Below are 14,762 nucleotides of genomic sequence, written 5' to 3'. Positions count from 1 at the left end.
ATGGCTCCCTTTCTTAGCATTGCTCGTACCTCCAGTAGCAGTTGAGGGACGTGGTTTTCCTTCCTGGCCAAAGGAAGAATACGGGCCACTTAGAAATTCCAGAGTGCCCGCGGGCCAGGGTATCCAGCACCCAACGGTCGGAGATGGACACCCACACGCTGATGAATTTTGCCAGTCGGCCTCCCACCGGGGAGCTCACGTGGGAGCCCAACGCTACGGCCGGTTCGGTACTGCTTGGCCCTGCCTCCTTGACGAAGAGATCCTCCTGTCTTGCCACGTCCTCTGTAGTAGTCCTGCGACGAGGAGCGGGCCGCCTGGCGGTACGAGGAGCTGGCGCCGAATCCTTTGGAGGCACCTTGCTTGCCTCCGGTGTTCCGAAAGGACGACCGTCGCTGTTGAACACCCAAGGCCCGAGCCATCTGTCCGCCTTGATGGCCTGCAGTGACTCGTCCACTGTCTTGCCGAACAGGTTGTTCCCATCGAAGGGCATGTCCAGAACCCTGGTTTTAACGTCCTGGTGGAAATCGGTTGCCTTTAGCCAGCCGCGCCGCCGAAGGCAAACACTGATGCCCATCTGGCAAAACCGGTGTCAGCAATGTCCGTGGCCACTGTAATGGCGTGGTCCGAAGCCACCTCGCCTTCCTGTAGGGAAGGTCCTCAGCCTTCTTGCCGTCCGGAAGTCCAGCAGGGGAGCGATCTTAAACCACAGCTCCCTGTCGTAGCGTGCCACATTCGTGAGAGTGTTGGCTGCTTTAATCACCGTCGCCACAGACAAGATGACCCCCGCCGTCCCATGGCGTCCAGTTTCCTCGCCTCGGGGGGAATTTGAAGCAGTCGCCCCCCCGTCGCTTTCTTCTTGGCCGACGCAGAGACGACCGAATCCGGGGACGGCTGGGCCCTAAGGCACATGGGGGCAGAGTCCGGGACCCGGTCCTTCTCGTACCGGTCCCTCCTAGCAAGAGCTGTGGACGGGTTCTTCAGGACTGTCAGCCCCTCGTCCCAGATGTAATCCAGTAGTGGCACTGAGAGGACCGTCTTCCTCTTGGCCTGACGCCGTTGGTAGAGGAACCATTCTTCTGCTCTTCGGGGCAGAGCTGGAAGAGCTCAGATGCCCTGGCGATCATAGCATGGAAGGAGTCAATTTCGTCTCGAGGGGAGGCCCGAGCGTGTGGTGATGGAAGGTCCATCCCGTCGTCACCAACGTGATCATTTTTCCCCAGTCGTCGCCGTCTCTGTTCCAGTCTCATCCCTCGGAACATGGGAAGAAGATGAGGGCGAGTTCTCCTCCGCTTGTTTGGTGGACTTTGCGACTGTCCAGGCTCCACTGGATCGTCAGTTGGGGGCAAGGGCAACCATGTCCTCATCTCCGTATACAAGGCCTGAATCGCCATCAGGATTGCGCCAGAGTTGTCTTGTGGCATCGGCACTGGCTGCGACAGGAGCGATGGTTGGGGAGTAGGATCCTCCGCCCCCTCCACGGCTCGCGGTTCCTCATCGGCACCGCCATCGCTTTCTTGGTCCGCCTCGTCGGGATCCCTCCCGAACTTCTTGTTCAGGATCTTCGTGACGCCAGCCAGCTCCTCTTTAGAGGCGGAATCTGTGTCCGTAATGGCCACCGCCCCCCCCCCCCTCTTTTTCATGGGTGTTTTATCGATGGGCCGAAAAGAGGATTCCTTCTGCAGTGGCAGGGGAAACTAGGCCTCCACTGGGGTACTGCAGGCTTTGCCAGGGCCGCCACGACTCCCTTGATAGCGGCCTTAACCGGGTGAATCAGGGCCTACGCGACCTTGAACGCACCTGAGGCCTTCGGCCTTGGGGAGGGGGGTCACCGGCTCTCTCCCCCTCGTTGTCTCCGTCGGGATAGACCAGGGCTTCTCCCGATGCTTACGCGGGTTCTCCGACTTTCTCTTCCGCGGGCCAGAGCGTTGGCTCGTGGTTGATGGAGTGGGTGATGATGCACCCTGCCTGGCAGCCGAGGAGCCTGACCGATCGGCGCTCCCGGTGTGTAACGCTCACCTGGTTCCCACGGGGGCGCTGGTCTAGTCTGGATTGCTGTGGCCTCTTCTAGCGTGAGGCGCAGGACCGGGAACACCGATTGGACAGGTCCTCCAAATCGTGCTCGCCTGGCCCGTAGGAATATCCTTCTGCAGATGAGAAAGGGGTTAACAGTCTGCATAATAGTGTGCTAGCTCCCCTTTTCCCCCTTCGTTCCCAACTTCCTCCAAACCCCGGTTTAAGCTCACCTTATGGTTTGGAAGGATGAACTCTCCATCCTGCTTCTGGTGCAGGGGCGCACGTTCGTCCAGTTACTTCACTGGTTTTCAGAATGGCGCTGGCAAAATCCACTTTACTTTCCTGAGCGATGCGCCGTAAGTATGAAAGTTCAAAGTTCAAGTGAGGCCCCCTTTATGTTGCCTTTCTAACCTGTGATCTGTCCTTTATTTCAGGTGCAGAATGAAGGCGATGCGTCGAGGGGTTAAACTGCCGAGGTGAGTAGTGATGAGGGCGATCCCTCTAAATGTCCTTATCATTCCCCAGAAATGTCTCTTGTCCTTTCCCCATAGGGGCCGGGGTACGGTACCTGCCAACGGGCAGCGCCGACCCGAAATGTGGAAGAAAAGCCGGTAAGTATTATGGCTGTTAATCAGGCTTTCCTTCTGTGTTCCTTCTGCTCATCTTTTGTTTCTTCCTCTCTCCCCTAGGTGCAGATATGTGGTGTCCGATGCAGACATGGAGCCGCGATGGAGCCGGGAGATGTCTCGAGGACAGGTGAGTGAAGGTGGCGCTGCAGCGAGCAACGCAATGCTTTTAAATGGAAGTCTTTCTTCAGGGATGCTGGCGAGAAGATTCCGGATGCAGGTAAGAAGTTTGAAATAGTCCTTGGTTTTCACCTTTCTCTTCTCTTCCTTCCTTGCAGGTCTTCCAGGTTCGAGGCGGGCGTGGCTGGAGTCCAGGAGCAGACACGGTGAGCGTTAAGCTGCAGGAAGCAGAACAACGTGAAGCATGAGCTGCTGTCTGGGCGTGGCTTAAATAGCCTCCAAGAAGTCCCAGGTATGTATCCTTCCCTGACTAGGTATGTATCCTTCCCTGGCCACCCCCAAGTGAAAAAAATAATCCCTATGAAATAAATAGTCCCTTACAGGTCTCAGGGAGGCCTGAAGCGTGCAGCATGGTCTGCATCAGGTAAGTGCACAAAACACCTCCCTTTATGAGCCTGGCGCCTATGGCGCCAGGCCTCATGTCCAACATGAGCATGGCGCCAAAGGCGCCATGACTGAGTACAAAGAGCCCCTATAAGGGGCCGCTGGGCTTTTACCCGAGGGCATGATGCCTGCTTCCGGGGGTGCTGGGCCTGGCCTGGTGCTCTGGGGGTAGGCATCATGACAGCGTGCCTTGCGACTCACGGTGCTTTGGCTTTTGTTGGCCCCCCCGTCACTGGGGTGCCCTCAAAGGTTTAAGGAGACCTCTGGAACATCTCACCTGCTGCTGGGCTCTTCCCTTCCAGCCAGTTGGTGAGGCGGATACGACGATCCTTTATGGTCCGTTTAGACATGTTCTTGCAAAACGCACAGTCCTTCTCCACATGCGTCTCGTCTTCGTGAAGGCAGTAGAGGCATCGAGAAGACTCATCCTGCTTGAAGACATTTTGTAATCCGCATCCAGGGCAACTTGGATCCGGGCATCGGGTTTCCCTTGTCCTGGGCCATGTCCACGCGGGGTAGGCCTTAAAGATCTTCCGGGATCCTCCAATAAGTGGAAACTATGAAAACTTCACCCTTGAGGGGCGTAGAAAAATTTTTCGAAACGGGTCCCCGTTGATCAGAAGTAGAATCGGTGGAGCTTGAGGCTCGAGATACCTAAAAAATTAGATTAAACTTTGAAAAACCACAAAACGCAGTAAAAGCTCGAGAGCTATAGCACGAGGACTCCCAACACTTGAACGTGCGGTAAAAATCTATAGATGGCTGCCAATGGAGGGGCCCAGGCAGAGGGTGGTCACCGGCTGGGGACAGCACGACCCAGAGACCAGTGATTGGCCACCAGGAGAAAGACAGCTCAGAAACAAAACCAAAACTGACCCCCCTCTCCACCGAGGATACCCAGCCCGACAACGGGGAACACTCATGAGCATGTGAATCGATGCCAGACCCAATGCTGGAGAAGTAGTGGTGTGAAGAGGGGAAGAGTAGTAGTGTTGTGGAGATGGGAGAGAGGTAGTTTGGTAATGGGAGAACTGTAGTGGTGTGGAGAGGGGAAAGCAGTAGTGGTGTGAAGAGGGGATAGTAGTGGTATGAAGATGGGAGAGTGGTAGTGGTGTGCCGAAGGTGGAACTGCAGTGATGCAGAGAGGAGAGAGTAGTATTGTGAAGAGGGGATAGTCATAGTGGTATGAAAAGGGGACAGTAGTAGTGGAGTGATGGGAGAGAACTGTAGTGGTGTGATGGGAGAGAACTGTAGTGGTGTGATGGGAGAGAACTGTAGTGGTGTGGAGAGGGGAGCGCAGTAGTAGTGTGGAGAGGGGAGCGCAGTAGTAGTGTGGAGAGGGGAGCGCAGTAGTAGTGTGGAGAGGGGGCAGTAATAGTGGTGTAGACAGGGGATAAAGATCATATTAGGAAGTAATGATTAAGTGTTATTTATATAGTGCTTATGTCTAAACGCTTTACATATATTTACATAAAATATCATCCAACCGAAGTTGGTACTTATTTTTTTGACCTCGGAAGGATGACAGGCCGAGTTGGCCTTGCTGGGTTCGAACCTGCGACCTGCAGATCACACATAGATAGCAGCAGCAGGTGCTCAATCCGCTGAGCTTTACTATCAAGTACGATCAGATGGTGGAGGTAGACCATAGCAAGAGGAGAAAGAATCGGGGCGAGAGAGGATAGAAAGTGGGTCGAGATATGTGATAGCCTTCTCCACCAGGTGCTATGGAAACAAAGAGTTGGTCTGTTTTCCTTAGGGATTTTGTTCACATAGTACAAGACTGCTCTCCATCCATCAAGTGTATGGAGGCTTCTTTCTGCTGAGTTGGATGGATTCTGAAAGAACGTGGGAAGTTCTATGGATTAGTTTACATGGAACTTTGAAATCAACTTGGGTGAAAACCTAGGATGTGTTCGGACCACAACCCTGTCCTTGTGTATGATGAAAAGGGATCTTTTACAGAAAGCCTGTAGCTCACTGACTCGTTTTATGGAGGGGTTAACTACCAGGAATGCAGTTTTACAGGTAGGATGCTTTAGGCTGGCCTTGTGCATAAGCTCAAAGGGTGACCCCCCATGAGCTTGAAGAACAAAACATTGAGATCCCAGCCCGGGGGAGGGTTGGAAATTGGGTGGTATAGCCTCTTTAACCCTTCCATGAAGATTAAAGACAGGGACTTTCCACCAGGACAACTTGTTCTTTGAAGTGGTGTAAGCTAAAAGGGCCACCAGATGTACTTTTAAGGAATCGAATACTAGGCCAGAGTCTAGTAATTTAAGCATGCAGTGTAAAATGTTAGCTGGAGAAAATTCTAATGGCTTTAGTGATTGTGATGTGCACCATATCACAAATCTTTTCCATTTAATAAAACAGTGCCTGGTGTTGGGTTTTCGTGCCTCCGAGGACATCCATACACCTTGGTGGAAGGTGTAAGTAGCCAAATCATGACTTTAAGAGTCAAACCGCAAAGTTAATTGATTGTGGGCATGGGTGGAGGGATGCCCCCTTGTGTTGTGTCAACATGTTGTACGGTTGCTTGAGTGCGTTGCACAACGCCAGCTTTAGCAGATGTGGAAATGAAAGGCTATTTCACCCACATAGGAGCAACCAGAATTAGGGTTACTTGTTCCTGGTGCATCTTGTGCACTATCATGCTCAGGAGTGGTGTCTTGGGGGCGGGAGTATTGGGATAATAAGCCTAAGCACTTTTCCCTGCCCAGTTGATCCACAGGGCATTCCCCGGGAGGCTGGCTGGGGAAACCTGTATGCCAAGTCTGGGCATTTAGCTTTGTGGGGAAAACTAGTGGGTTGGGGGTGTGATCCCATAGGGAGAATATTCCGTCTAGGATATCGGTTGAGTTGCCACTCGTGTTCTTCTAGTAGAGGGTGTCTGCCAGAAAATCAACTTCCCCTGGAACATGTTGGAATGCTCGAGTGTCCACCTCCATATTTTCTGGTATAGCTTGGACAGACTTCTAGAGTGTGTGCTTCCCTGGTCGTTCAGATAGAACATGGCTGTGGTGCCGTCTGTGAGGACATGCACTGTCTGACCCTGGATATGTTGCTGAAAGGCCAGGTTTGAGGACTGCCAAGAGCTACAGGAAGTTGATGTCTTTGGGCAGTAGCAAGTATGCAGTCGGTGGGCTGTGTGGTGGAGGTAGTGTGCCACCAACAGGCGAGTGAGGAGTCTGTAGTTCGTATCGCTTATTCTGGTGGAGCATGAAAAGGTTTTCCTTTTAACAAGTTGTCCTTGGACCGACTGCAAAGAGGCTGAACCAAGGTTAGCGAAACAATCACTAGATCCCTGCACTTGCCAGAGACCACTTTGCTAACCATTCCTGCATTGGACGCAGGTGCGCATGAGGAACTAAATAAATGCAAGAGGCCCTCCCTAGCAAGTGCTTTGCGTACCGTTATCTGGTGACCGACCTTGTATTGGAGGTACCTGTAGCAGCATATTTTGTAAACTCTTGATGGAAATGTCAGCTCCTCTTCAATTTAGGATAGCCCGCAGACCTTTTTGTTTGGCTGAGGGCAAGACTTTATTCTTTTATCGATGAAGAAACCCAGATTGAAAAGAAGGTCTATAGTTTTTGGGATATTTAACCTGCAAATTTGAAGAGATTCCCAAATAAGGGTATACCGGGATGGACTTTCCACGCAGGCGTGCTGCTACTTCTGCGAGCACCTTGGTGAACACTGTGCTGAAGCGATGATTAAAAATGCAGTGGTTATACTTTGAATTGGTAGCATACTCCCACCATCTTGAAATGCAGGTTTTTTTTCTGTGCTCAGGGTGCATTCAAATATGAAAGTAGGCATCTTTCATGTCCAAAGTTGCCATGTACTCTCCCCGGAGTGGAAGCACCTCCTGAAGCGTGGTCATTCAAAACTTTTGAGTTCTGACAGTTTTTCGTGGGGTGCAGATCTAGTACTGGGCGCATGGTAAAGTCTTTCTTTGGCACAAGCACGTACGTTGAATAGATACCCTGGTTTGCTGAGACGATTTCTATTGCGTCCTTCTCGAGCAGTGCTTTTATTTCCTCCAGCAGTATGGCCGTTTCTTCTGCTCTTTCTTTTAGGTGGGCAGTAAGGTGGTTTCTGAAGCAACTCTATGCAGTACCCGCCTGCCACAGTGGAAAACAGAATTTTTCAATATTCCCTCGCATGCATGCGTGGGTGAGTTGAGTGATTCGGCCTCCACTAGAGTGGTATAGGAGGGGTCCTGAAGCAGCATGTCACTAGGGGGGTGGGGGGGGGAGGGGCTGAGCCTCTCCCAAGTGAGGTTCTGCCTCCACCTCTTCCTCTTATTCCCCTTTGAAAGCTGGACAAGGAACATGGGGCTTGAGACTGGTTCCAGGACGAGGACTGTCCTCCCTGAGAGTAGCCCTTTGGAAAGTTATACACTCTGGCCCCGAAATCCTTCTATTTTGGGGACCCTGTTGGGCATAAGGTTCGTTAGTCAGCTGCCCAACGGATTTAAGAGTGTCGTGCTCGTCTTTGGTACTCTTTATGGCATCCTCTACAGCCTTACCAAATAGTACATTTGGCTCTACAGGTATGTTCAGGAGGCTTGCTTGGGTATCTAGCTTAAAACCCGACTGCCTAAGCCAGGCATGCCGCTTGAGGAGCATCCCCTTCTATGATGCATCCTGCGCTGTGCGCCGCATAAAGGTTGTTCTTCAGGATGCAGCTTGAGATTTGTTTGCCTTCTGAAACATTCTTAAGCAGTTGGGACCTTAGTGGTTCTGGGACGGCTTGTAGAGGTTCCAGCTCGTCCCATTTGTGGCAGCCGTAACTAGCGAACAGGGTTGTATTGTTAGCAATTCTTGTCTGATACACTGCAGAGAAAGCAAATTTCCCTCCCAAATGTATATATATTTTTACTCTACTTGTCTGGCGGGGCTTCTGCCATTGCCAGGGGAGTGCCTGCCCTTTTTCTGGTGGTGGGAACTACCAGAGAATCTGGTCTGTGCTGGCCCCTACGGTACAGGTGGGCAGTGGGCGCAGGCCTGAACAGCTTTTCTATCCTTGGGTTGACCGCCCTTATAAGATTAGATGTGGTCAGGTATGATTGAATAAGTCTGGACAGACTGCAGGAGAGGTATGAATTGTGTGGCTGCCTTCTTGTCCCCCAGGATGTCTTCCACAAAGTCCTTATCGACTTGTGCTCCTGAGTGTCAATGTTGAAATGTTGCACCGCCTTCAGTAACAATTTGTTGTACTTGTGTTGGTTTTCATCTGGTGAGTCTGCAACTAGCTCTTCTTGATGGTCTGGTGACTGTACTATGTAAATGTCATCGTAGTACTTGTCTTGGTCCTGGCTATAGGGGGCCCCCGGAGACCCTGCTTGGTCGTCATAATACAAGTCCTGAAATGGGTCTTGGGTGAGGTCTTGGGACGCTGAGGCCGGAATGCCTGGCGCAGAGGTGCCCGGCTGTGGCACAAGGAGAGACTTTTTGGCACGGGGTGGCTCAGCTGATGCCCCTGGCTGTGAGGCATCTTTAAGTATTGTTAATTGTTTGGGGCGCTTGTCCATGAAGTCCACGAAACAGGACATTTTCCCTAAAAGTTTAATTGTTCGAGTAAACTGACATTCTGGTGGGAAGCCCAAGATGACAAAGCCCTGGGAGAGAGGGACATCTTTCGTAGGGGTGGGCTCTGAGAGGGTGCCATCTTTATGGCGCAAAGTCCCAGAGAGGGCGTAAGAGTAGAACATTTTCTGGGTGACCTTGGGAGCTAAGGGCATCCAAATCTTGTGTTTTTCCGAGACCTTACCTTTAGTAGTGAAGCACTAACATTTTTAATCAACGCTTATATTTTCGCGGGTTAAAAAAAAAAAAAAAAAAAAAAAAAAAAAAAAATTTAATGATATGCCAAGATGCCTTACGATGCACAAAAGGAAGGTTTTTTTATATGCGGTGTCCTAACCAACCTTCATTTTGTTTTCAGGAACTGTCAATAGGCGAAAGTGTGCACGATGGCCCAGAGGACCGTAAGGAACCCGAGGCTTAACCTCCGGTCACGGCATTGGCCTCGATGCGTCATTGAGTCAGCCGTGGGTTATTCTGGGTTATTAAAGGCATCAGCCAGGAAGAGAGCTCCACGTTTGCGACCAACTTCAATAGCGGAAAAAAGAATCTGAGGGAGCGGCGTGTGAAGGATCATGGGTACAGTTATTCTTCACACTAGGGATATTTGTACTAACCAGATCCACAAGCTCCAAAAATGTTGAATATTGATTAAGTACAATAAAATAAACATTAACCATCATTAATGAATGTTCATGTTGTGAGGGTTACTTAATCTAAAGAATAGAGCTAAAATGTAATATTTTCTCGGTGCAAGTGGGCACTTTTATTTAACCATACCTAAGCACTCCCCAGACTCACCCGTCAGTCCCCACCAGGTGGGGCAGCGGCTGGTCAGCTTCACAACCCCAGAAGCAAACATTAGTCTGAAGAGAAGCCAACGCGAGAGCCAGAAGGTAACACCATCATGCGGCCTGGACAGGGTGGAACGCCACTTCAGCAACTGGAATGGGGCAACAAGAACTGCAAGAAAACCAGTCTCCAAAAGCAAGCTGTCCCTACAAAGAAAAGGTCAGAGTAGTGAGGGACAATACAATGTGTGGGTTTCACTATTCAGAGGCAGTAACATTTTTTAAGTTGCCACCCAACCCATGATCGAGGCAAGACCCAACCTCCTTACAAACTTACACCAAGTTACTGTCTCACTGAACAAGCAATGAAAGGTTTATGCAAGTGCAGTACCCAATATTTTCTCTGCACCACTCAAACTTCAATAAACATTTCTTGCGCCGGTTGATTAAAAGTAAAGCTGTGTAAATACATTGTGAATGGCAAACTGCGATTAACATTACAAACGTCAGAAACCACTGAAGTTGTGTATTCATGCGCATCAGCTTCTTGTAACCCTTCAGTTTTAGAAGACCAAGTTACTTACCAACTGATAACGTTTTTTCGATTGGATGTTCCTCCAACGTATTCCACATCTTTGACACGTAATGCCCACAGCTGTGTACTTACGAAAGATTTTCGGCAGAGGGCTTCCTGCATCGATGGCGTCTGGTCGATGTGCCTCGAAGGCTTCTGTCGAGGGCGACGTCACAGGATGTTATAAATAGGACTCACAGCGCACATAGCTCAGTTTATGTTTTATCCTCCATAACGTGTGACATGCACATATTCAATGCCTGCTTAACTGCCCATAGCCTTGCAGAAACATAAGCTGCAATCGCATAGGAAATTCTCCAGAAGGGCAGGCTGGGAGGGCGATGTGAAATATGTTGGAGGAACATCCAATCGAAAGAAAGTTACCAGTTGTTAAGTAACTTGTTCTTCGAATGGATTGTGTCCTCCAATGTATTCCACATCTTTGACAGACTCCCAAAGCAGTACCATAAAATGGAGGAGGGAAGAGAATTTAGAGTACCCAATCAGATGGTGGAATAAAGAACCGCCTTACCAAAGGCCATATCTTGACCATGGATTGCATCCAGGGAATAATGTTTAACAAAGGTGTGAATAGAAGCCCATGTGGCTGCATCACAAATGTTCCTAACAGGAACTCCCCACTGCAGGGCTGTGGAAGAAGCCACGCCCCTAGTGAAATGAGCTTGCAACCCATCAGGAGGGTCGTTGCCTGCCAAACGGTAACATTCAGTAATGTTGAGGATAATCCACCTGGACAAGGTCTGTTTTGTTACAGCCTGCCCCATCGGTGACCAGCATACCCCACAAAGAGTTGATTGTCCACTCTGAACCTGGACATCATAGAAATATAAAAGCTCCGCTCTCCTAGGGTTCAACCTATGGAGTCGCTCCTCTTCCTTACCAGGATGAGAAGGTTAGAAAGGAGGAAGGAAGAACCACTTTCTGGCTTAAATTAAATTGAGACACTACCTTAGGTAGAAAGGAAGGATGTACCCTCAGTACATCCCTGTCCTTGTGGAACACAGTAAAGGGTGGCTTAGATGAAAGTGCCCTCAATTCACTCACTCTGCGAGTGCAAGTAACCGCAACCAAGAACACTGTCTTGAAGGACAATCTCAAAGGACAAGAGTGCAAAGGTTCAAACAGAGCACCCATGAGAAACTTCAAAACCAAATTCAAATCCCAAACCAGAACCTGGAAAGGGGACAGCAGGAACACATTACTGAGCACTTTAAGATTCCTTTGATGTCCCAATTTCTTAAAGAACATTCTTCAGACGAGCGCTTGAAGATACAGCGCCGTCAGGTAACCCTTAATGGTACCCTCTTAAAGGCCGCTGTGGGCCAAAGAAAGGAAGAAAGACAAAACCACTGGAATGGAACACTGAAAAGGATCAATATTTTGTCCTCTGCACCAGTCGCAATACTTAAGCCAAAAGGTACAGGCATTTTGTTGCCACCCTCCTGGCCGAAAGCAACACCTCCATCATGTCATCCAGAAGGTCCCAATCCTTAGCCCTCAACCTTTCAGATACAATGCGTGAAGGTTGAGAGTCCTGACCTCTGGATGGAGAACCTGAGAGCAGATCCTCTTGGTAGGGAAGACGGCCTGGAAGGCAGATGGACATTTCTAGAAGGTCCAGGTACTACGCGCTCCTGGCACAATCCGGAGCAATGAGGATCAAGTGGGATCCGAAATTCCGTAAACCTCCTTAACACTTGAGGAATGACAGGGACTGGAGGAAACACGTACAGCAGCGGGAATTACCAATCTACTATGAATGCGTCTCCCAAGGCTCCTATCGGAGGAAATTCCCTTGAGCAGAATCTCTTGCACTTCCAGTTGGCACTGGTGAGATCCACTTGTGGTGTTCCTCAAAGGGCGAAGATCTCCAGAAGGACGTCCTGAGCCAACTCCCACTCGAGAGATCGAGCTCTGCCTGCTCAGCATTTGCCGCCGCATTTTCCTCTCCAGCCAGATGAACTGCTGAGAGCGAAATTTCCTGCTGGATTGGCCAGAACTAGAGCTGCATTGCCTCTCTGCACAACTTAAGTAACCCCTACCCCCGGATCCCCATTTTTTAGTTGAGGTAATGCATGGCCACCATGTTGTCCGTCATGATCAGGACACTTCCCCCGCACAGACGGCAGAAAAACCTTATGGGCCAGCCTGATGGCCCTCAGCTCTGACAGGTTGATGTGGAGTTTGGACAGACCAATGACCGCTGGCGGTCAGATACTTGGCATGAGCTCCCCATCCTGTGAGGGAAGCGTACGTCACTAGAGTCACCTCTGGCCATGGTTGCCAAAACGGCTCCCCCTTAATCAGGTTCCCCTCGTTTGGCCCACAACAAAAGATCCTGGGAGACCGAGAGTGGAATCTGAACGGGATCCAACATCTTGCCTGAGAACTGTGACCACTGCATCTTGAGAACCCATTGCAGGGATCTCCCTCTGGCACCAGAAAAATACAGGATGCCATGAGGCCGAGCAACCTTAAGAATTTGAAAGCCGGGAGACTCTGGGCATGTTGTAACTTGTCTATATCTGCACAATGCGATGAGCCCTTACCTTGGGAGGCGAGCACTTCCAAGGACGTGACCAACACAGCCCTGATGTACTGGAGCTGTTGGGAAGGTGTCAGATGAAACTTCTTGAAATTGAGGGAGATGCCCAGTTTGTGGAAGGAGCGGCAGGTGAGACCGAGGTGATCCAATGCTTGCTCGGGAGAGTGCGCACAGATCAGCCAGACGTCCAGGTAGGGGTAGATGTGAATCCACCCCCCACCCCTTCGCCCGAGATACGCTGCCACCACCACCACTATAGCTTGGTGAAGACCCTCTGGCAGAGGTCAATCCTAATCGCAGGACCCGAAACAAAGTGCGAGTCGCCAGCCGCAAACCTCAGGTACTTTGTGCTTGGGATGCATCAGCACAAGAAAGCAAGCATCCTGTAGGTCCAGAGACACCAACCAATTCTGAAGTTGAAGGGCCTGGAGGACTTGAGAAAGAGTGACCATCTTAAACTTGTCCTTCCTGAGAATCTTGTTCAACCAACGGAAGTCCAGGATGGATCTCAATCCCCCAGTCTTCGTTTGGAATCAGAAAATAAGGGGAATACCCTCCCTTGTTCCAGTCCGCTACAGGCTCCAGTTCTATAGAGTCTTTAGCAGGGTCAAGGTTTCCTGCACAAGGAGCAGATCTGGAAGCTTCAACGATTGACTGGTGGATTGTCATGAGGCCGCTTTAGGAAGGGAAGGCAGTAGCCGTGGGCTATTGTATACAGAACCCACGCATCCAAAGTAATCGCTTGCTATTCTTCGAGATGCTGAGACTGTACACCCAAGCGGCGAACCTTGGGACATGGCCTCATGACTGTTGAAGCTGCTGCGGCAGCGCCTGAAGGCAGAGGCAGCCGCCTGTGAGCCAGTGGCACCTCCATTTCCCCGACCACCACGGGTACTTTTATGCTGACCCCTTTGACTGGCGGCTCCTTTCGCTGTACCAAAGGAGGAGTAGTAACGAAAAGAGCCTCCCCGCCACTGCTGTCCCTTAGGACGAAAAGGCAGAGGTTGACACACAGCTGCGCTTAAAGATTTTGTCGCTGACGAGCCTTACATCCAGTGCAAAACCAGACTTCTGCAACCACACATCTGCATATAAAACTGTGCTCGCAGCCATGGACCGGCTAACACGGTCAGCCATGTCCAAACCCGACTGAAAGGATTCACACATGGCATCCTTGCCATCTTACACGAGAGCAAGGAACCCATCCCTTTCTTCCCCCTCGGGAAAATGCTCAGCCGCAAGAGAAACAGTTAATCTTGCCAAGGCACAAGTGGAGTTGGCCGATTTTCACGCCATACTCCCTGCAGAAAACGCCTTGCGTGCCCAACCGTCCAAGCGTTTGTCGACCCCCATCAGGAGGGATGGTAGGGTACGCCGCCTGCCGCGAGGTGGCCGTAGCCGCCTGAACCACCAAACTCTCGGCAGTAGAGTGAGAAGAAAGGTAGCTGGGGTTTGCTTCCGGAAGGGCAGTATTTTTTAGTTAACAATTTGTTAACTGCTGTAAGAGAATCCGGGGTCTGCCAAGCAGCCGCCACCCTTTTCTGCAAGGTCAAATAAAATGGCAACACCGGGTCAGAGGCCGATCCAAAATGTCCGTTAAGTCATCCTGAATAAACGCTTCAGGAGGACTGGACCAACCAAAGTATTAAGTCACTCTAGCCATAAGTCTCCTGTATGACGACTCAGCATGAGCCCCAGGCTCAGGCCTGCCAAATTCCACTTCAGGGGAAGTTTCCAGGCCACTAGCGTCATGAAGAGATTGTCTCAAGTCTTCCAACTGGAGCCACATCAGGCTCAACAGGTTCAAGATCTAAATCGGACCTCTCCTCCTCATAGATGTCATCCAGAGGGAGGTAAAAGTCTTGTCTTTGAACAGCCAAGGGTCTGGAGTCCATAACAGGCCTTACAGACATGGAAGTAGCCTTCCTTGGAGGATCCACAGTACCAGGGACCTCTGACGGTAAATTCCGACCAAAAGGCACTGAAGGCTTAAGCGTCAAGCGCATCGACTGCTTAGACGTTGACAAGGGCACC

At 50.6% G+C, this 14,762-nt stretch overlaps 1 protein-coding gene across 2 annotated transcripts in view; it reads right to left on the bottom strand.

Annotated features, from left to right (window-relative positions):
* The window catches only part of LMF2 (lipase maturation factor 2), a 482,758-nt gene that overhangs the window by 309,831 nt on the left and 158,165 nt on the right, over positions 1-14,762 (bottom strand). For both annotated transcript variants that reach the window (XM_069629496.1, XM_069629497.1), the window contains exon 4: positions 9,599-9,795. In XM_069629496.1, the coding sequence (XP_069485597.1) occupies positions 9,599-9,795 (197 nt within the window). The remainder of the gene's footprint in view (positions 1-9,598; positions 9,796-14,762) is intronic.

This window comes from Ambystoma mexicanum, chromosome 12 (genome assembly GCF_040938575.1).
Source record: "Ambystoma mexicanum isolate Mex_15411 chromosome 12, UKY_AmexF1_1, whole genome shotgun sequence".
Taxonomy (NCBI): Eukaryota; Metazoa; Chordata; class Amphibia; order Caudata; family Ambystomatidae; genus Ambystoma; species Ambystoma mexicanum.
Note: the sequence above shows the minus strand (reverse complement) of the source record. Positions and strands in the feature narration are given on the sequence as shown.